This window comes from Palaemon carinicauda, chromosome 37 (genome assembly GCF_036898095.1).
Source record: "Palaemon carinicauda isolate YSFRI2023 chromosome 37, ASM3689809v2, whole genome shotgun sequence".
NCBI classification, from domain to species: Eukaryota; Metazoa; Arthropoda; class Malacostraca; order Decapoda; family Palaemonidae; genus Palaemon; species Palaemon carinicauda.
In genome coordinates, this window is record NC_090761.1 from 5,023,340 (window position 1) to 5,047,004 (window position 23,665).

A 23,665-nucleotide genomic window follows, 5' to 3' on the forward strand; every position below is an offset into this window, starting at 1 on the left:
CTGCCTGTCAGTTACCATCTTCGGCTCACAGATCGCCGATTCATCGATCATCGGCAGTTCGCCGTTGACCAGCAGTTAGTCACTCGGACTTATTAGTCGTCCTCTGCCCGTGCTTCCCTAGATCGGAAGGCATACAACACGCTTCTCGCTACTCTCCATCACCAATCCACAAAAGCGATCGGCAAACTATCGACAGCCCCCATCAGCGGCTTGTCGACAGGTGACTACTCGGAGCACTCCAACAGCACAGTAACCATGATACCCAGACGTTACCATTGATTAACATTCCCCAGACCGATGCTGTTCTAAGGAATAGCATCAATCCCATCAGGGAGCATGGTAGGGTATAGCGTTGCCTTACTTCTATCATTTAAAGGAGTTCTCTCCCAGGGAAGAATCCTTACATAGGGTATCGCATCCCATCCGCTCCGCCACGAGTCAAGACCCCAGCGTCGACAATCTCCCATGCGAAAGGATCCGCAAAGAGCTGTCCCTTTGGGTCGATGTCCACACCATGTTGGGGAGTTCGGACAAGGGCTAAGACCACAGGTCTTCATTTGCACGCTGGACCTAAAGGACACATACTTCCAGGCCCAAACCATCCATCTTCTAGTAAGGGTTGAAGATTCAGTCTAGACAAACAAGAAACACCAGTTCAGGGCACTGTGCTTCGATCTTTCCACAGCACCCATCTTGGACTCACAGGATCGGCTTCTGTCTCCTCCGTTTCTGGACAACTGACCTTAGCAGACTCGGTAGGAACTTAGCGTTTGGACCTTAAGGTTTTGTGGAGATTGGAGTCTAGAATCATTCCCATATATACTAATCTTTTGAGAGGGAAGTAGGGGAGACTTCCAAAGGTTTACCATAATCACCCATCTTGATAAAAAGATGAAATCTTTTTATCAAGATGGGTGATTATGGTAAACCTTTGGAAGTCTCCCCTACTTCCCTCTCAAAAGACTGGTATATATGGGAATGATTCTAGACTCCAATCTCCACAAAACCTTCTCATCAAAGACAGGCGTTGAAAAGTCACAAGACCCTTTCTCATAACGAGAAGAATTCCCATCCCAGAGTGACTATTTTTTTCCTCGGTCACTTATCATCTCTGGTCTGTCTAGCCTTCAACGGCTGCCTCAATATTCGTTCTATCCGATTGGAATCAGGCCTTCTATTCTCCAGACATTCTGATCCTCATGGGACCAGAAGTTTGGATGAACCTCAAGGGATGGGTGTCAATCGAGAATCTTCGGAGTGGTATAACCTTCTCATCCTTCTCCACCCCTCAGACTTGATGCTGTGCTTAGACACATCAAAGGAAGGGTGGGGGGACCATTGTGCTGCACCACATGACCTCAGGCCTCTGGACACAGTCCGAAAGTACCTTCACTTAAATTATTTTAAGAGATGAAGGCCAACTTCCCGGTCCTTCAACAGCCTCATCAGTTCCTAACGGGCCACTCAGTGGTGTGATGAGTGACAACACCACATAGAGGCTCACATCAACGAGCAAGAAGGAACTTGCTCACAGTCTCTTCCCATCTAACAGTATAAATACTAAGATGGGCCAAAGTCCGTTCGGTACCACTATCAGCCCGCTTCATTCCAGACCAGAGGAATGTGCTCGCCGACAATCTGCACAGCATCTCAGATAAGGTATACCGAATGGTCTTTGGATCACCTTGTAGCTGACAAAGTCCCAACTTTACAGGGTTCTCCAACTATAGATCTGTTCGCAATGCCCCTGAACCTCAGGCTTCTGCTGCTCCCCAGTCCTAGACCCCAAGGCTCTCTGGCAAGAAGCACGCCAACAACGGTGGGTACAACAACGATGTTTACGTCTCGTCCCTGTATTTGTCTGAAGAGAAGGGTACTCAACAAGTCTAGAACATCGGTCAGCCTCTCAAGGGCTCTCATAGCTCCGCTATGGCATAATGCAACTGATAAAGCCTCCAAGAGAACCCTCTCCACGTCACAGACAACCACGCACTGACATCTACCACAAGCTATAGCTTTGCTATGATTGTATGCCAGGAGACTACCCAGTACCTCCTTTATCACTGAGGCTTTTGGCAATAAGTTGCGAAGAGGTTATCTAGATATCTGAGGAATTCCGTAGAATCAGTCTACCAGGCAAAGTATAACGTCTTCTGTGGTTGGTGTCATGGGAAAACGTATCTCTCCTCTCGATACCTCTATTCCAGCAATAGTGGAATCCCTGAGTACATGCAAGAGGAAAAGACCCCCTTTTCAGTTTCAGCAGGTAAAGATGATCACTCGACCTTGAACCTTGCCTTCAAACTGAAAGGAAGGGACACCCCCTCATCGCTAGATCTTTCGTAATTCATGTGGACTTTAAACTTGCCTTTGTCCAGTCAGAATTGAGACCTCCTCGGAACATGGTTTGAGTTCTTCGGTCTCTAAGGAGACCTCTTTACGTTCCACTTCACCTTGCAACAAATTTTCACCTGGTTTAGAAGACAGTGTTCCTACACACTTTGATAGTGGCCAAACGAGTCTAGGAATTTCATGCTCACTCCTTCGACATCGCCCATTCATTATTATTATTATTATTACTACTACTAGCCAAGCTACAACCCTAGTTGGAAAAGCAAGATGCTATAAGCCCAAGGGTTCCAATAGGGAAAAATAGCCCAGTTAGGAAAGGAAATAAGGAAATAAATAAATGATGAGAATCAATTAACAATATATCATTCTAAAAACAGTAACAGAGTCAAAAGGCAACGTTCAATTACGTCCCCTAGTATGTTGCCAGACACAGTCTCCAGAGGTGACGGATCCAAGACAACAAGTCTTCACTCAGTAACCGACGCTCCAGATCATCTGTTACTGTACCCGGGGTGAGGTTTGAGGATCTACCTCAAGATTAATGGTTTTGATTGTAGAGGTGCACTTCCTCTAACATCTTCCATATTTACTGCTGAACTGTATGGCATACTAACCACTATTGAGAAAATAGCGTAGGAAAAGGAGGGTAATTTTACCATTTTTAGTGATGCAAGCAGTGTCCAAGCTTCTGAAGTTTAATTCTAGTAACCCCTTAGTTTTAAAGATTTAAGAATGGCATTTTATTATTGGACTGAGAGGTATAATGGTTCGATTTTGTTGGGTTCCAGCACATGTAGGTGTGTCTGGGAATGAGAAGGCAGATTCACTGGCGAAGAATGCTGCATCCCAGTTGCTGCTAAGAAGGTATCCCATTCCCTGTAATGATTTCCTATATAACATCAAGAAATTGTTTTACAATAAATGGCAACAGCACTGGGATAGTCTAGATGGCAATAAAATGAGAGAAGTAACAAATGTCATATCTCCTTGGAGGTATAACATGATGCCCTGAAACTGGGAGACGTCTCTTTGTCGTCTCCGTATTTGTCACACTCGGTTAACTCACAAGTTTCTGCTGAAGGGCCAACACCAACCGTATTGCGACGACTGTTTAGTACCTTTAACAGTGAGGCATTTGTTGACAGAATGCCCCAATTATAATAACTCAAGAAATAGATATGTTTGAGGCTCGTGGTGAGGATAGCAGGTTCATCCCTGCCAAGATTCTTGGACATGATGTGTCCTACTATGCAAGTGCCATTTTTAGATTCATTTCAGAAGCAGGTCCTCTGAAAACTATTTAACTTCTATGATGACATTCAACTTTTATGGTTTTAATTGAATATTCTTTTATTTTTTATATAAGATAAATGATATCGGCGTCAATGACCTTAGAGGTCAGGATGCCTGAAAACTTTAAATCAATCAATCACCCGGGTCCCGTCTCTTGTCATCGGCACTGGGAGAGACAAGAGGAGGATCACCAAAGCATCATCTCTGCTGGATTCACAGTCATCAATTACGGTCTGAATCCAGATCCTTATCCAACACGTCGACCCACGATGTCAGGTGCATAGCTATGACCCTGGCCCTTCTAATCAGATTACTCTGTGACGCAGGTTCTACAGACAAGGGTGTGAATGCTCCAGGTGACTTTCACAACCTTTTTCCTGCAAGACATGATCACAGGAACTCGATACAATTTCTATCGGTCCTGTGGTGGCTGCACAACAGCTGGTTGTATACCTCAAGCTCCTTATTTGACAATTAGCAGAAGGTTGAGCTCACTGTTACCCGGTTTTAGTTTGAGTGAATGAAAAGATTTGACTGGCTCTTATTCTTTTCTTCATCCTCCCCTCTCATGGGGAAAGCAGCATCCTGGGGTCTCTGCATAAGCTGACCTCATACCACTGCAGGTAAACCATGCTTCCTTGTGTACCTAGTATTAAGCTAATACTGTTGCGTTCCCATCCCCTGGCGAGGTGGTATTGGGAAAGTCTTGGTTACAACAGTTTTTCCTACAAAAAGACCTGAATAACTTTACCTAGACAGTCACACTTCTAAATATCTCAACACACCGCTTGTGTATGCCGCGGACCATGTGTAGAAAGGTTTTAGCTAGGTGCAGGGACTCCTTATTTTGAGTACTAACATACTCAGATAAGGAGCCCCTGGGTAAAGCCAAAAGCCAGATTGGCAGGGACGTCCACCCTTGCTAATCGTTGAGTCACCCCTAAATAAATAGCATAGGTTAGTATCCCAGTTACGGAAGAAATGACAAATTTGTAGATAATTTGTATTTTTCCTAATGATACAAACCTTAGCTATTTATACAAACTTGCCCGCCAGCCCTATCCCCCTTGAAGTCCTACCTCCAAGCAAAGTGGGCTAAATCACTGGTGTATAAGTGGGAGCGGTAACAAGGTACCCCCCTACCCACGCTAACTAGTGGTATGGGTGGTTAACCCTCGCTAAATTTTAATGCCTCGTCATTTCAGCTTCACAGACAGTAATACCCCTAAATTTAATAGCTAAGGGTTGTATTGTTAGGAAAAATACTAATTGTCTATGAATTTGTCATGTTAATGATTAAAGCTATTATCTAATTGTCTTTTAATTTTCAGATGAAGTGCTTCCTAGACTTTAAACCAGGAGGAGGCTTATGTCATATTCTTAGCACTGTATATAAATTCAAAAGTGATCAGGGATGGCGAAGGTTTGATTTTCAGGTATGCTTTAATGTATTAATGTATATTTTCCTTGCAATGTATGTATATATATATTCTTCCAAGATAAAGTGAACAAGTTTGTATCATAATCTGACATTTAAAATCTGTGTTTTTTTAAAGGTTCCTGAAATAGTTCATCTATCGTCTCTTTCAGTCACCATCCCGCAAAGATACCAATATTGAGCTCTTCAAAGAAATTGAAAAATCATTGCTTTCCAATAAATGCTGGGCAAAACCATCTGTATACATCCACAGTGAAGTAGATAAGGAATTACGTAATGAGCTGAAAGATATTGTGAAGCGCCATGATGGAAAAATTGTTGGTAAGTCTTAATGTGTGTCGTTATTGGGGTAGGAGGGTTTCCAAGACTTGAGTCTGCTTATTTTTGTGTTAACTTTTCATTTTATAGGTAGAAGTTTTATGAAGGTTTTCACAAGTTTTGATTGTATTAATTTATTTGATTACAATATTTGTTTATGTATTATTATTTTTTAGTCATACTCTATTTGTTCCATGATTGGAATACAAAGCAATGCTATTTATAGGGGTATTACTTTTGCCGAATCTGAAAGGACGACCCATTAGAATTTAGCAAGGGTTAACTACCCATCCTGACTCTGCTTGACTTTGCTTTTGGCTCGAATTGGGAACGCTTGTTGCTGCTCTTCCTCCTTGCCATTGTTTTGGACGACCATCCATTAATCTTTTATTTTGTCTTTTTCTTTTTTCAGAGTGTGTGTGCCGAGTTCTTTCTACCGGCCATGCGTACCTGCCCTGGTTTGGAGGGCTGCACCTGCGGTACCTTCATGTGCGTGGTGGAAACTGATCCTCACCGCCTTTGTCCTGTCTGCAGAAGTCAACGCTACGATGAATCTAATAAATGTGATGAATGCCGGGAATGGTCTGCCTCCCAGTTGGAAAGGTATGGGCGTCGAAGGAAGAAGGCTAAGCGGGACTCTCTTTCGAAGGTTTCCTCGAAGCAGAAGAGAAATCCAAGTCGTCTTCCGCTCCCCGAATCTTCTCTGAAACTCCTACTCGAACGGCTTCCTCCGGGGAGCCGTTGAATGGTAGCATATATCGATTAACCCCCCCCCGGTCACCTCTGTCATCGAGAGACAGTGCTGCCTCCCCTAGTGAAGTGGCTCCAGCTCTCCCCCTGAGGCAAGCCGTCTCTTTTTTCCCTTGTTACAGGTTTGGCCTTCATTGTGTTTGCCCGGTCCTGCCTCCAATCAAGCTCTGCTGCCATTTCTTCACTGGGGTGCTGAGCAGCAGTGATTGTTATAGTCAGATGTCGACCCCTTGACTTTGGTTGACGTAGGGGTTTCGGAGGTCTCATCTGCTACCTTGCCAGCAGATCCTGTTGCTGCTTCTGATTCTTCTGCCACTGAGGACTGCTCTCCTCCCCCTGATGAACATCCTTCGGGGGGAGAGCAAAGTCCAAGGCATGTCTCCTGCGAGTGTTCCCCTTTCTTGTTCGCGTGAAGCAGCACTCATAGAATTCTCTTTGGAGCCCTGCTTACAGTCAGCTTTCTGATCCACCGGTTGCTGTGGGACGTCATCATCTTGGTAGAAGATCTTGCCGTGCTCGGAGGAGATACTACAAGGTTCTGGACGAACCTTGCTCGACCCTACCTCTCCACCACCCTCTTGAGGGTCTGACAAAGGGAGTCTCTCTAGAGAGGCTCTCCTCTTGTCAGGTTGCATTCTCAGCTTGGGACATCTTGAACAAAGAGAAGGTCACAAAGTACGCCATGCAGGCTACTTCATGGCTGGATCTTTCGTTGGGATCTATTGGAATCCTGGTACGGACCAAAGATTTTTCTAAGGAAAATATCAGGAAAGCTTTTGAGACCTTCCTTCTCATAGGCACCCGCACCATTGAGTTTCTGGCCCATCAAGTAATGAATCTGTGGGCCAATGCCATCTTGAAACGAAGGGATGCTTTGGCAGAGAGATTGTAGCAACAGGTCCTTAACGCCAGAATCACTAGGCTGCGGAACTCCTCTCTAGAGGCTTCCTCACTTTTTGAGCTTAAGAACGTTGAGCAGACTGTGGCGAAGTGGAGGAAATCCAAGTGGTGTCTGAGAAACCCTCTCTTGTCAAGGACCAGAAAGGCACCAAGTCCACCTGTGGAGGAAAACATCACGAGAGGTGGCGGCAGAAGCCGCAAACGCTAGGGTAAGCAGTCCCTCTGCTTGTCCACCAGTGGGGGGATGCCTACAAAGCTGCTGGTTCAGGTGGATGCAGCTCGGGGCCAAACCCTAGACGGTCTTTGTGATTTTTTCGGGGTATCGCGTCCCGTTCATTCCATCTCTCCCACCACTGACTAAGAATCCAGTGCTTGTGAACTCTCTTGCGATGGGATCAGCATAGGGGCAGGCCCTTTGGGTAACCAGGTTTCTTCAGTTGATTCTTTCTTATGAAAAGGGTGTCTGGAGGCTGGAGACCAGTCATCAACCTTTTGGCTCTGAGCAAGTTTGTCGAACGGATTTCGTTCACCGTGGAGACGGTAGACATGGTCAGACAAGCGGTAAGATCACAGGACTACTTTTGTACACTTGATCTGAATGACGCATACTTCCAGATCCCAGTCCATCCATCTTCAATGAGGTATCTTAAGATTTAGCACCGACAACAAAATATATCGGTTCAAGGTGCTCTGCTGCGATCTTTCCACAGCACGTCAGGTCTTCACAAGAGTGTTTGCCCTCAGGATCGGCATACGTCTCCTTTCTTATCTGAATGACTGGCTAATCCTAGCTGGCTCGGTGACAACCCTTCTTCAGCACCGAGACAAACTTCTTAGGCTTTGCCAAGATCTGGGGATTGTGGTAAACCTCAAGAAGTCATCACTGCTTCCCACTCAAAGACTGGTATACCTGGACATGATTCTAGACACCAAAGTGCACAATGCCTTCCCATCAGACGACAGGGTAGTGAGGCTGAGTAAGGTTGCGAGACCTTATCTCATACGAGTAGAACTCCCAGCCCAGAAGTGGCTATGTCTCCTCAGACACTTATCCTTGACTCGTTTACCTCCCAACGGCGGCCTCAGGATCCGATTCCTCCAGTAGTGATTGAAGTCCAATTGGAATCAGGCCTTCGATTCCAAGACACCCTTGATCCTTACGGGACAAGTGGAAAGGACGGACCTTGGATGGTCAGTCTTCTCGTCCTTCCACCTGATTCGATGCTGTTTTTGGACGCATCAAAAGAAGTGTGGAGGGCCCACGTGCTGCACCACATGGCCTTAGGCCTATGGACAGAGTCCGAAAAGTACCTTCACATAAATCTCCTTGAGATAAAGGCCGTATATCTGGCCCACCAGAGTTCCACCAGTTCCTGGCGGATCACTTGGAGGTGATTAGTGACAACACCACTGTAATGGCTTACATGAAAAAGCAGGGAGGTACTTTTTCTTAGCTCCTATCCCATCTACAGTAGAGTTACTGAGATGGGTGGAAGTCCACTCGGTCTCACTATCAGCTCGCTTCATTCTCGGCTAGGGTACTCTCGAGCACACTATTCTATCTTATTTCTCTTCCTCTTGTTTTGTTGAAGTTTTTATAGTTTATTTTTGTTGTTACTCTTCTTAAAATATTTTATTTTCCTTTTTTCCTTTCCTCACTGGGTTATTTTCCCTGTTGGAGCCCCTGGGCTTATAGCATCCTGCTTTTCCAACGGGTTGTAGCTTAGCAAGTGATGATAATAATAAGAGGAATGTGCATTCTGACAATCTGTGTAGAACATCACAGATTGTGGGTTCCAAATGGTCTTTGGATCATGTAGTAGCCTACAAAGTCCTGACTTGGTAGGTTTTGTTGACTGCGGACCTGTGTGCAACTGCCGTGAACTTCAGGCTCCCGCTTTACTGCTCCCAAGTCCCAGACCCCAAGGTTCTCTGTCAAAGTGCACTCCAACAACGGTGGGACAACATTGACGTATACGCATTCCCACCATTCTGTCTGATGAGACCAGTACTCAACAAGGCCAGGATATCGGTAAATCTTTTAATGACCCTCATAGCTCCACTATGGCATCACGCAGAATGGTCTCCGGATCTTCTGCAGCTCCTGCCGGAGCATCCAGAAGAACTTCCTCCACGATACGATCTACTCGTACAACCTCATGCCAACATTTTCCACCAGAGTAGCTTCGCTACGTCTTCACACCTGGAGACTATCCAGCATCTCTTTGCTTAGAGAGGATTTTTGCAACAAGTTGATAAGAGGATGTCTGGCTATCTGCAAAAATTGTCGGCTTCAGTCTACCATGCGAAATGGAACGTCTTCTGCGGTTGGTGTCGTAGAAGGGGTATCTCTCCACTCGATGCCACTCTTCCAGCAATAGCAGAGTTCCGTGTGTATTTGCAGGAAGAAATGCTCCTTTTGGTTTCAGCGTTTAAAGGCTATCGGTCAGCCTCGAGTTTTGCCTTTAAACTTAAAGGAATGGACATCGCTAGAACTATCCCTCCTCATGCGGAGTTACGAACTTATCTGTCCTCGGTCAGAAATGAGACCTCCCCCTTGGAATGTGGTTTGGGTTTTTCGATCCTAGAAGAGCCCTCCCTATGAACCATTATCCCAAGCAACAGATCGCCACCTAACTTGGAAGACTGTGTTCCTTCTCGCTTTGGCCTCGGCCAAACGAGTTAGCAAACTTATGGTCTCTCTTATGACATGTGGGGATGGGGAGAGGTAAGTTTCAACTTCGTCCCTGAGTTTGTTGCCTATACTCAGAATCCGGGCGTTTCGGATCCTAGATTCAACTCCTTCCGGATAACGAGTTTCTGCTATGTAACTGACGACCCAGATTATTCGTTACTATGCCCAGTAAGATGTTTGAGGAGGCGCTACCTCAAGAGAACAGGAGCAGCTCGGCCCAGAGCTCCCTCACTCTTCATCAGCACAGACAGAAACAAGAAGAGAATCACGAAAAACATCATCTCTGCATGGATTAGCAGGGTCATTGACCTTGCTCTGAGTCCCGATTCTCTGCCAACAAGTCAACCCAGAGGTCACGATGTCAGGGGCATAGCTACGTCCCTGGCCTTCAAAAGAAACTACTCTTCAACGCAGGTTCTGGGAGCCTGTGTGTGGAAACTTCAGACAACTTCCACTGCCCACTACCTGCAAGACGTTTCACACAGGAACCTCGATACGTTTTCTATCGGACCTGTGGTGGCTGCACAACAGCTTGTATACAGTAGTACCTCAACCTCCTTATTGGACAAGTAGCACTCCTTATTGGACAATTAGCAGATGGTTAAGGGCATTGGTTATCCAGTTTTAGTCTGAATGAATGAAACAATGTCTGGCTCGTTTTCTTTCTTCATCCTCCCCTCGCTTGGGGAAATCAGCATCCTGGGTCCTCTGCACTAACTGACCTCAAACCTCTGCAGATAAACCATTACTCTCTTGTGTAACCTAGTATTGTTCCAGTACTGTTGTGATCCCATACCCTGGCGAGGTGGTATTGGAATGTCTTGGTCAACTTTATTATTTCCTACAAGACTCGGAATAACTTGCACCTTCGCAGTCACATTGCTAGTAACTCAACACACAGCTTGTGTAGGCCGCAGACCATTTAGCGAGGTTTTAGGGTCTCCTTATTTGTGCACTAACCTGCACAACACGGAGAACCCCGGGTAAAGCCAAAAGCCAATTGGCAGGGACATCCTCCCTCCTAATGGGTGAGTCACCCCAATAAATATTGTTGGTTTGTATTCCAGTAACGGAATAAATGACAAATTTGGAAGTAATTTATATTTTTAAACATTTAACTTAGCCGGTGGATGTATATATATTGGTGTGCTACTGTCTTAAGCACACATTTGAGTATGAGTTGTTTTCAGATGTATTTAAATGGTTTATTGAACACATCTTAGTGGTTTTTAAGTTTTATTGTATATAAACAACTGAGTTAAACATCTCCATCACTGGAGGAAGCTGTGTTGGTCCACATGACCAATTCTGGTGAAGTTTAGATAAGAACTGAATAAATTATCGATATCACAGATATCGTATGCTTGCTTTAATTTAGCCACGTGACGGAATCGGAAGACACCTGCATCCGGTGACGTCACAAACTTTCACACGAAGAGACAATGTGTTGACACTAAGAAAGAATGACAACTTAGCATCTTACATCCTGTATACAATTTGAGTTGACCATAGCAAATCTCACGGTCAGCTCTTCCAACCAACATGACATATTACGTCATTTGTTTTAAACATGTAATATTACTATTCTAATCATTACATAAGCTCGGCCAGCTATCTCAATTTTTTTACAAAAATTTAACAACAAGCCGAAACATGGTTATTAGGTGTGACTGGACATACGTATCATTCATTGCTCAAAACTAGCTATATCCAACTGAGGACGAATGTCCAAATAGGCACATCAAAATTAATAACAATAATGCATACAAAAAAGATATTACCAAAGCAAAAAGAAAAATGCATGATAAAACCAAGATCATATATATGGTACATTGCTAGCAAATGATTACATGGTACCAAAAAACAAATCAAATTCTGACTTACAAATGATTCGGTAACTTGATAAAGAATAATTGTTACCTTTGTCAGAAACAAGATACTCAATTTTTAGTGCACAAATACAAATTCCTGGTACGTACACGTACCACGGTTTCGTACATATATATATATATATATTTGTATATAGGGCTGATACATTTTATTAGATGCCCATAGATTCTGTTATATATCTTATATATTTTTTCTTTTCTTTTTTTTTTTTTTTTTTTTTTTTTTTTTTTTTTCTTTTTTAACATTCCGGCTTATATATTTTTATTAGATGCCGAGAGAAAAAAATGATTTATATCCTTTTTTATTTTATTTACTTTTTTAAATGTTTTTTTAAATGTATTTTTAACAATGCAAATGTAGAGAATTTCTTTAATTACATATTACTAGCGTACTAGTCAGCTTTTCATACAAACATCATCCTGACAAATTACTCCCTTAGCGAATGAGGTGGCCACTCATACAGCTTTGAACTGGATCAAGTAAGGGGTATTGTCAGGGCTATTCAACTCGTTCCTTTGTAGCTGCTTGCTGTGCCGTAACCTACGCCAAACAAGGATGTTCACGGCGATAAAAATCAACGCCGTTACCAATAAACCTGCTAGTAATATAGGGTGAAGAATCTCTTTGTAAGTCGGCGACAGGTGGTCCCTTTCGGTAAGTTTCATTAAGCGTTTCGCCACACTTCCTTTATAGGGGAGAGGAAGTGCGGGCGTTGTAGAGGTCCACGTGAAGTTCGCGAAGTAAGCTCGTTCTCTGATGATTGTCCGTAGGCCAGTCACCATGGAATTCGGGGAAGTCCCGATACAGCCATCTGCTGCGACGAAGATGTGGTTGAATGATGTGGATCCGTCAGGGCATGATACATTGAAGCCGTCCTTGTCGTATCGTATCCACGAGCCATTATTTAGTCTGCAATTGAATTCTTTATTGTCAAAGGGATAAAGCTTATCCAGACAATTTTCACTTGTATGGGAGAGAGCACCGTCTAGCACTATACCTAACTCGCATGAATCCATCAAGTTTTTACGGAATTCAAATGAGTCAGCTGTACATATTTTTCTATCCATTGCGTCTGAACAGTGAGTTAATTGATTTAAGTCTTTAATGACCGTATATGTTTCCTTGTCTGGGGAAATCAATACGTGTCCTGTCAAACTGGATATTACTGGATTTGAGTGATTCGTCATGAAAGTCGGAAATGGTGATATCCTGTAAGATTGCCAGGCATCAGAAGAATCAAAGGGAATTGTAATCCTAATCTTGTTATTATCTACGTTTACTGTAATTAGGCTGTAATAAAATTCTAACCTATGTTCGTCTAACAAAGGAACATAGCCTAGTTTATCCCTAGTGTTCTCCAGAACCAATTTTAAGTAACGTATAGGCAACAAATGGAGCGACAATACACCTTTAGTTGCTAACGTGATAGCTTCTACATAATCCTTGGATTTCTCAATGAAATGTGCAATTCTGTTATGTATGTGATCTATCTTTGAATCATAATACGTTAATGTTGCTAACAAATCCTGTACTTCCATAATTTGAACGATATTATCTGAATGTTCATTTAACAAATCCATAATTTTATTGATTGAAGCTAACTGATCCCTTAGTTCTGACATAATCAATTCATCTTTATGAGTCAAGAACTCAATTTTCTTATTTTGATTACTAATTTTAAGACGATTGGAAAGTCCTAAACCTAAACTTGCAACAGACCCAAAGATGCTTAATGCAGCATAAATGAACGGATTCCGTCTTTCTTTTTGTTCGTGTCCTACAGTCCACATCAAAAGGTCATAAGCCAAAGATCCTGTCTCTCCAGTCTTATTTTTTAAGTCATCAGATAGCATCTCTGCAACTTTTAATGTTGATCCAAGCAAACTCTTAGTAGTCAAATGAAAATGTCTCCTATGCAACTCATCCAATGATGCAGAAAACCTTGAAATGGCGGTTCTTAAGCTAGTGACATCATTCTCTTGAAGAAAAATTGCTTGCATATGCACTTCGACAATTACGTTGGTTGATGTAATAAAAATGTCTTCTTGTCTTTCAACTATATTTCCATATTTAAAATATATATTCTTAGTCTTAGAACTCATCCCATACGAAAAAAATGTCTGAGCGAACAATATCACTCCCAACAACAAAAAATTCATCTTGGAAACCTGTAACGAGAAAAAATATATGTAATTACTCCTGTATTAAAAAGAAAACTTTTTAGTTACAAAAATTAAAATTTTTCCTCACTACTTTTTAATTTCTTATGTGAGACAATGGTACTATTCTCTCATCCGTGGGTTGGGCTACGTTTTGAATTCTAAACCTATTGGCCGTTAATGTTTCCAAAATGTTAAATGGGCCTTCAAACTTAGGTGTTAGTTTATAGTTGAGCCCTTTTCTGACATTGATTTGAATATAGATGTTATCACCCACGGTATATGTTTTAGTTGGTTTCGCTATTTTATCATGATTCCTTTTCATTATGATTTGTGATTCTTCTAAATTCTTTCGAAGGATATCATATCGACTTATACTTGCATTTATACATTCCTTTAAAGGATTTGATAGATTAGTTGTAGGCGTTAATACATGGAAAGGTGTTCTAACTGGGGTACCATACAATGCTTCATGCGGTGACATTTTAATTGATATATGATATGAATGATTCAGAGTACTCAGTGCCGCCGGTATTGCAATATCCCAGTTGGGGTCTGATCCCCCTAGTGTTACCCTTAATATATTTAATATCTTCCTATTTGCTCTTTCCACTAGCCCATTCGACTCTGGGTGATATATCATGGTATTGACCTTCTTTATGTTGAGGAATTCACACAATGAGATAAGAAAGTGATTATTAAATTCACCACCCGAGTCTGAGATTATCATGTGTGGAATTCCATGTTTACAAATGTAACACTCGTAAAACTTCCTAGCGCATTCAATCGCAGTTTTAGTTTTAAGCGCTATTAGTTCTGTATATCGAGTTAAAGCATCTATAATTACTAAGAGGTGCTTATTCCCTCTGTCTGACTCGTAAAATCCTGTTAACAAATCTAAATGTATTCTTTCAAAGGGTTGATTGGGAACAGGATAAGCTCCTAAGCTAACAGGTGTTTTTGTATGCCCTTTGTTTTCCTGACATGTGCGACAATTAGCTATGTGTCTTTTTATATCTGTAAGCATTGTATGCCAATAAAACAATGATTTGGCTTTCTGTGACATTAATGAGAACCCAGGGTGTCCATGTAATGGATTTGAATGCAACCAATTCAGGACAGTGGAAACAAGTGAGTTTGGTACTACTACCTGGTCGTTAGTTACATGTGGTGTATTGCGGGTTTTCCTTGTCACAGTCCTACACAGAATATTATCTTTGATTACATAATTCTGCTGCTTATACTTTATATATTCCTTTTCTTTATGATTGCCTTTCAAAGCATTTATAATTGTTTCTATTTTCTGATTTTTTCTTTGCTCAGTCTGTAACAATTCAGCACTCCAGCCTAAATCTTCTTGTTCAGATATTGTTTTTACAATAGGCATGGATGTTGATATATCTATTAATTCAGCTAAAGACTCCGTACAAGATGACACGGGGTTGCGTGATAATGCATCCGCAATGATATTTGCTTTCCCAGGTAAATACCCGATTCTTGCGCCAAAATCTTGAATGATTAAATGCCACCGAGTTCGTTTAGGGCTGTGATTGAAGCCTTTAAAGAACTCTGTTAGTGGTTTATGGTCAGTAAGAACCTTAACGGGATAACCGTAAATTATGAACTTAAAATGCACTAGCGAATTAACAATAGCTAGTCCTTCCTTGTCTATTACTGCATACTTACTTTCGGAAGTTCTCAATTTTCGAGAATAGAAAGCTATCGGGAAAAACTGTTTATCATATTGCTGAAGCAATACCCCTCCTACTCCTAAGTCTGAGGCGTCTGTTGCAATGAAGAATTCCTTACCGAAGTCAGGAAATTTTAAGATAGGAGAACTACACAGTTCATCTTTCAAAGTATTAAACGCCTGTTGATGTTGCTCAGACCATATGAAATCTACGCCCTTCTTCGTAAGATCAGTTAAAGGAGCGGCTATTATTGAATAGTTGCGTATAAAACGCCTGTAATATCCACTACAACCCAGAAATTGCTGTATTCCCTTGACATTAGTAGGTATGGGAAAATTACGTATAGCCGACACCTTATCATGGACTACTTTAAGACCTTGGCTTGACACCATGAAACCTAAATATATTAATTCTGTTTTGAAAAATTCACACTTACTAATCTTTACCCTTAAGTTATGTTGTCTTAATCTCTGTAGTACTAGTTCTAACTTACGTAGATGTTCCTCTAAGGTGTTGGAAAAGATTACAAGATCATCCATATAGGCATGCAATATATCCCCTAACAAGTCTCCAAACACTATGTTAATCATTCTTGTAAATGTTATAGGAGCACAACGTAAACCAAAAGGCATCCGTAAAAATTCATAATGTCCCCTGGCTGTGCTGAAGGCTGTGTATGGGATACTATCTTCTTCTAATGATATCTGGTGAAAGCCTTTAAGTAAGTCCAAACTGGTAAAATATTTATTCTGACCTAACAAAGACAAAATATCGTCAGTACATGGCACTGGGAATCGATCAGGGATCGTTTCCTCGTTTAGACGACGAAAGTCGACGCAGATACGCCATGTTCGATCTTTTTTCGGTACAACTATTAAAGGAAAATTATAAGGGCTATTTGATTTTCTAATGACTCCTTCCTCTAACATTTTACCTACTTCATCATTTATTTCATTCTGGAATTTCATAGGGAGTCTGTACGAGGGTACATATATAATTTTCTGTTTGTCTTTTAACCTTATTTGATGCTCGATCACATCTGTTTTCCCTAAGGATCCATCCGTAGTGGAAAAGACATCTGTATATTTATTTAAAAGTTCAAAAATTTTCTGCTGAATTTCTTCGTCTTGAATGTCCTTTCTGATTTTATTTTTAATAGATCGTAAAAGGGATTCATCCGCAACTGATTTAGAGTGATTGATTTCAGCAACGGTAAGAATACGATGTTTATAAACTTCTACATCCAAGATATGTTGATTTTTGTGAATTACTAAAGTGTTATTTAAATGATTACAGACTTCGATATTACATTGCTGATGTGAGCCTACTGTATAAATAGCTTGTGTGACAGACAATCCGTTGGTTTTCAAAGTATCGGAAAGGATTAATATTTCAGATCCCGGTAGTGTTTTCTTTATTTGCACTATTAAATTCGAAGGTATGTTTGGTTCGATATATTGCGTGCAAGATGATATTACGGGTGAACGAGAATTCTGCTGGGTCGCGTGTATTATTTCTTTACTAGTGAGACAAGTTATTGGTTCTTCAACGTACGTTACGGTTACATTTGTCGTCTCCTTTTTATCCAAAACTGACTTTAAAGTATTAGAAGACTTATAGAATTTCCCTTTGATATACACGCCGTGCTTTGCAGGAGCTAAGATAATGTTTTGATTTCCCATAGATGGGTATCCTATAATTACAGCTGGATACATATTAATGTTTTTCACAACAACAAATGTATCGGCAAACGTGCGATTACCGACTCTGAACTGAATATGAGTTATGCCTATGACGTTTAATTCATTATTTCCTATACCTGAAAGTCTGATTCCTGATTTTTCAATCGGAAAGTTCGAAAACAACAAATGATGCGTCTTCAAATCCATAATATTACGTGGACTACCAGAGTCAAAAAATAACGTAAAGGATTTGTGTTCTAAATTTACAGCATATAAGGTTGGCCGTAACTCATTTTGGCTTATTATTGTATGAATTCGTTGCAAATCTACGGGAGCATGCACTGTTTTACTTAATTCGGCCGTGTGTTTCATAGGAAAATCTATTGTCTCACAATTATCTGATAAAACATTAAATTGATTATTCAATACTATTGATGTTGACATAAATGACCTTGACCCAACATCACTCTCTTCCCCTCTAGAGTTAACTATGTGGTATTTGCTTTGCTCTGCACATTCTGAAAATTAGGCTGACTTTGCGAGGTCTGGTTTGACGGCCCAGGCTCAGCGATATTTGAAGAAGTGTTTGTTTGTTTCGGACTCTGAACTGCATTGACATTTTGTTGTTTCTTCTTATTGTTAAAATGAGGATTTTTCTTTTTATTTCCATATGGAATTGACTGTGTATTTCTAGGATATTGTTGTGTCTTACGCGCGTAACATTGACTATAAGAATGTGATCCTGTGTTGTGAACTGAACAAAATTTCGTTCTACAGTCTGCGCTTATGTGACCTTGACGTTTGCAGTTGTAACACGTCACTCCCGCTACTGGATTATTAATTACGTTCACTGTTTGTGGTTTTGTTTCATTCTTAGCAAAAACTTGAGTTAACACGGGATCGAGATCTGGACACTTGGACATGTGCTTCTTTATCTGTTTATAGACATCCAATTCCGTACTTGCAGGCATTAACTTCTTATCAAAGCACCGCACTAAAGCTTCAGGCAACATAAGTGTCATGCAAGTTAAATACATTAATCGTAAAAAATCTTTCACGGAGATATTATCGTTAGTAACCCAAGTGGAATTACCTAAAATGTCCTGATATTCGTTAAGCCTATCAGCTATGAGAGCTGCTCTCTCAACAACATTAAGCCGATTCATAGTGGCTTGATTAAGTGTATTTCGTAACGTTAACACTACATCCAAAGCTTCCTCACCCCCATAGATCGCGCGTAACCTAACTTTGAAATCATCCCAAGTAACTGCTTCCTGAAATGAAACACCTCTTAAATACGCACTCGCATCCCCCTTAGAAAAATCTATAAAACTTTTAGCTTCTTGTAATTGTACAAAAGGATCTACGATTTGTTTGGCATTTAAATGGGCATCAACGGATGAAATCCATGACTCCACATTTTGTGGCAAGAACCCGTTGACACGGCCTTGAAAAGGAAGGATTGCTGACCTGGCATTTACAAGCGTCACAATTGGAGGAGGATTAGCCTGGCCTACACCACTAGGTCCAGGGGTAGGGCTGACAGGAGGAGCCATGACTGCTGTATTCTTTTTTTTTCTATCTCTTTGACCCCTTTCAATCCTATCAAAATATCTATATGAGTACAGACGCCCACTGCGTAAACGCATATGTATAATGAAATTCCCCCAACAATGTTACTAATCCCAATACATTTCCCCCCAAGAGTTTATGAAAGAAAAAGGAATTAGCACAAAGAAAGAAAAATTCTAAATGAGAATTCGGAGTTTCTTATAACAAAGTTTAGGAATTCACTCACCCCAGTAATAATTGACTAACGACTTGTGATAACTACACTTCACTGCACAAACTGAAATGAATACAAAATCTTTGTACTTAGCTTATATATGAAGTCGAGTCGTCTCTCTCTCTCTCTCTCTTGATGTTTTGTTAGCGATGTCTCGTTCTAGTTTCTTGTAGAATGTAGGTCTTCCTGGATATGTTTTGCAATAGTTGAATGCCAGTCCTTGGGTTTCCTAGGATGTTGATTGAAGATTCTATTTGTATACTAACATATGTTGGTGTTAGCATTTTCGTTGGACTTAGTCAAAATTGTAGATTCTTGTAGATAGTTTTATTTTGAAGTCTTGAAGATCATTCTCTGGTTTCACAGCTTTTATGTTGAAGTCTTGAAGATATATCTCTGGTTTTACAGCTATTTATTTTGAAGTCTTGAAGATATTTCTCTAATTCTTAGAGTTTAACCGCTGTCTTTGAGTTTAAGCGCTGTCTTTGAGTTTAATCGCTGCCACCATTTATTGGTGTGCTACTGTCTTAAGCACACATTTGAGAGTATGAGTTGTTTTCAGATGTATTTAAATGGTTTATTGAACACATCTTAGTGGTTTTTAAGTTTTATTGTATATAAACAACTGAGTTAAACATCTCCATCACTGGAGGAAGCTGTGTTGGTCCACATGACCAATTCTGGTGAAGTTTAGATAAGAACTGAATAAATTATCGATATCACAGATATCGTATGCTTGCTTTAATTTAGCCACGTGACGGAATCGGAAGACACCTGCATCCGGTGACGTCACAAACTTTCACACGAAGAGACAATGTGTTGACACTAAGAAAGAATGACAACTTAGCATCTTACATCCTGTATACAATTTGAGTTGACCATAGCAAATCTCACGGTCAGCTCTTCCAACCAACATGACATATTACGTCATTTGTTTTAAACATGTAATATTACTATTCTAATCATTACATATATAGCTAACGTCTCTTACGTCCGGCAGAAAATTCAAAACTCGCAGGCAATCGAAGATTGGGTAGCTAGGTGTACTACTAGCGCCACCACTCGCCAGGATACTGGAACCATTCCTCAAGTCCTCAGTTCTTCTCTGCCGCTGTGGCGACAACATTGGAACTTTCATGCTTGCGCATAACCTTCAAGTTTGCAACAGCTTTGGTGAAGTACTTGTTTTTTTGGTTAATGGCTTTCGCTTGATTGGAATTTTTTACGATTTTTCCTGAAACTCTTTTTGTTTTGATTATTTTGACCCTTGCTTGTTTGATCTCTCTCTGGATATTTCGTAATGGCTGACCCTTCCCCTGTGTATAGGAAGTGTGTGAAAAGCTTCAATACCCGCCTTCCTTAGGCCTCAATCACTCCTCACTCCATTTGTACTAAATGCCGAGTAAATTATGTATTTTTATGGATCGATGTGATGAATATTTTAAGAAAATATTTTAACCTTTTTACCCCCAGGCTATTTGGAACTTTCCAACCCTTTACCCCCAGGGGTTATTTTTTTTTAAGCACATTTTGCAATATGATTTATTTAAATTGCTCTAAGAGCCTTAATTTTCATCATAGAGAGGTCAGGTTGGTCTCATTCTCTTAGAAAATGCCTGAAGTTTCTGATAAAATTATCAAAAATATGCAAAAAAAAATATAAATAGCAGTTTTTTGCAAGGACGTACCGGTATGTCCATGGGGGTAAAGGGATGAGTTTTGTGAAACGTATCAGTACGTCCTTTGGGGGATAAAAGGGTTAAGAAAATTTTTGTCTTTTTAAAAAAAATTGGATAGTCTTCGATCTGTTTTCAAAGATTACCTAGCGTTCAGTTTATTTGTGCTATGCAGTTTTCAGTCTATCGTCACGATATTACGTTATCACTTTGTATCGAATTTATCGAATAGTACATTCTTCTTGCAAACTGAAGTTTTTAAGTTGTACTAGATAAAAGAAACATGTTATTTTGCAATTAATTAGTCCTTTTAGTATTTTTCTTTAGTCAAATAGCCTTTTATTGTCGGAGAGTGAGTGGCTTGAGCCATTACTCCCGTAACTTAGAGAGAGAGAGAGAAAACGTAATTCTTCTCGATCCAGATATTTATTATCGTCCCAAGTCACTGTACAGGGAGAGAGAGAGAGAGAAAACATAGTTCTTCGCGATCTAGTTTTTTATTCTCGTCCTAAGTCACTGTACAGGGGGAGAGAGAGAGAGAAAACGTAGTTCTTCGCGATCTAGTTTTTTATTCTCGTCCCAAGTCACTGAACCTTATTAACTTATACTTTATATATATTTCACTTTTACATTACTTATATATATATATATATATATATATATATATATATATGTATATGTTTATTAATTATTACATGTGTGATACACTTATGTACTGATGAGCCTACACTAAAGGACATATTTGGCAATTCTAGCCTTTTGGGTTAAGGGAGAATGGCTTGCTACGGACGGGGGTTAACTTTTGTCTGAGGTAAATCACTAAAGTGCCAGTGTTAGTGCGGTTAATGTGTTCAGTGCTGTGGAGGGTGCGTCTGCTTGAACCTGTCGTTCACCTAGCCTTAGACCTCTTTCAAGCTCCCCAATCCCTGGGAGAAGAAATGTTGATCGGCGAAAGGGTACGATAGGCGTAGCCGCTCGAGCAGGCGTCCCCTCGAGCGTTCCTGATGTCGTATCACAGGACGTTCACCCTCACCCTAGTAAAGGTGAGGTTAAGTTTACATCGTCATCGGATAATGTGCGTGACAGAGGACATGCAGCCACAGGCTGTCCTTGCTAATGCAGTCTTTTTAGTCTGCTGGCTATGAGGTAACTCCTCTAGCGTATCGAAAACTTTACTGCAAACGTTCAAGCTTCCCAGCGAGCGGTCGTAGTAGCGGTCTAAGATTTTCGCGCGACCGCTTTACGCTACGTTGTACGTCAAGTTAGACATGAAGTCGAACAGCAAGTTTGTCGTTAAGTCGAACAGCAAGTTAGAAGTGACGTTCAGCTCCATTCTTGTGACGCTATACGTCAAGTTGGACGTGAAGTTGAACCGCAAGTTTGACATAAGTCGAACAGCAAGTTAGACGTGACGGTCAGCTCCTTTCTTGTGATGCTATACGTCAAGTTAGACGTAAAGTCGAACAGCAAGTTAGACGTGACGTTCAGCTCCCTTCTTGTGACTCTATATGTCAAGTTAGACGTGACGTTGTACGTCAAGTTGGCCTCTTCTTTCGCCAAGTTGATGCGCTGTCGTATGCGACGCCTAGCGTCAGAATCGCCCAACCAAACAGGCCATCAAGACTTCCATACTTCAGTTGGACTCTTGTGTGAGGAAGAGGCTGTTACACACCTTTCCTCGCCTGATGTTTTAGAAGAGTTCTTGCCTCATAGAAGTTTATCCTGGGAGCGGCAACTTCGACATCTTCTTAAACTAAGATGGTTCTTTCTAGGTCTTGCTAGAAGCCTTGAAACTTCTAGGAAACTGGCTGCAGTCCAAGAATAGATCTTTGCAGTCTGCGTTTGCTTTTTTTTTTCCTAATAATAATGAGTCTGTGGTTCAGATTTTGTCCTGCATGGACAAAGCCGTAAGGGATGGATCAAATGAACTGGCTGCTCTTTACGGCGGGTGTCCTTAAGAAGAGAGAAACATTGTGCTCCTTCCTGGCTACGGGAGTTACTCCTTGTCACAAATCGGAGCTTCTGTTTGCACCGCTTTCTCGTTCACTTTTTCCCCCAAAACTTGTGAGGGAAATAGCTTCATCGCTAGTATTGAAGGACACCCATGACCTGGTATCTAAAACGGCTCGCAAGGTGCTGCCTTCGTCGTTTTCAGGCAGCAGACCGAAGGTGGATACCCCTGCATCTAGGTTCATTCCTCCCTTTCGTGGTAGAGCCTCCAACAGAGGCAACTCTCGCTCTGATGGTAGACGAGGTAAAAGGAGGGGGGCTAGATCAAGTCGTGGCAGAGTCTGACTGCTCCCAACTTCAGACAGCAGTAGGAGCCAGATTGAAGAACTTCTGGCAGGCTCGGGAGAGCAGAGGAGCAGATCAGTGGTCTGTCCTCTTGTAGGAGGGGTACAAAATACCCTTTGTAAAGAAACCCCATCTAGTCCAAGAGCCGATAGATCTCTCTCCCAGATACCGGGAGGACGCAAGAAGACACGTTCATTCTGAAATAGAAGTTCACAATGGAGACTTCCAAGTCTGTGCTAGCAGCAGTGAGGGAAGGCAACTGGATGGTCTCTCTAGACCTCCAAGACGCATACTTCCATATCCCTATTCATCCGACCTTCCTACACTATCTAAGGTTCGTGTACGGGAAGGAAGTTTTCCAATTTCGAGCTCTGTGCTTCGGTCTCAGCACTGCCCCTCTTGTGTTTACAAATCTCATGCGGAACGTAGCGAGCTTCTTGCATTCGTCGGGTATCACAGCCTCCCTGTACCTAGACGACTGTTTACTCAGGACGTCGTCCTTCAATCGTTTTCTGAAGGATCTCAGATTGACTTCGGCCCTAACGAAAGAGTTGGGTCTCCTAGTCAACAAGGAGAAGTCTCAACTGACCCCATCTCAAACAATTCTCTATTCTCTATTTGGGGATGGAGATACGGAGTCTAGTTTTTCGGGCTTTTTCTTCGCCCACAAGACTAGAACAAACTCTCATAAAGATTCGTCTACCGAAGGAAGAGCATTTGTTCTGTAAGGAAGTGGATGA

At 41.4% G+C, this 23,665-nt stretch overlaps 1 protein-coding gene across 2 annotated transcripts in view; it reads left to right on the top strand.

The window, feature by feature from the left end:
- The window catches only part of mor (SWI/SNF- related protein mor), a 126,030-nt gene that overhangs the window by 17,651 nt on the left and 84,714 nt on the right, over positions 1–23,665 (top strand). For both annotated transcript variants that reach the window (XM_068360677.1, XM_068360678.1), the window contains exons 3-4: positions 4,977–5,081; positions 5,236–5,404. In XM_068360677.1, coding sequence (XP_068216778.1) covers positions 4,977–5,081; positions 5,236–5,404 — 274 coding nt within the window. The remainder of the gene's footprint in view (positions 1–4,976; positions 5,082–5,235; positions 5,405–23,665) is intronic.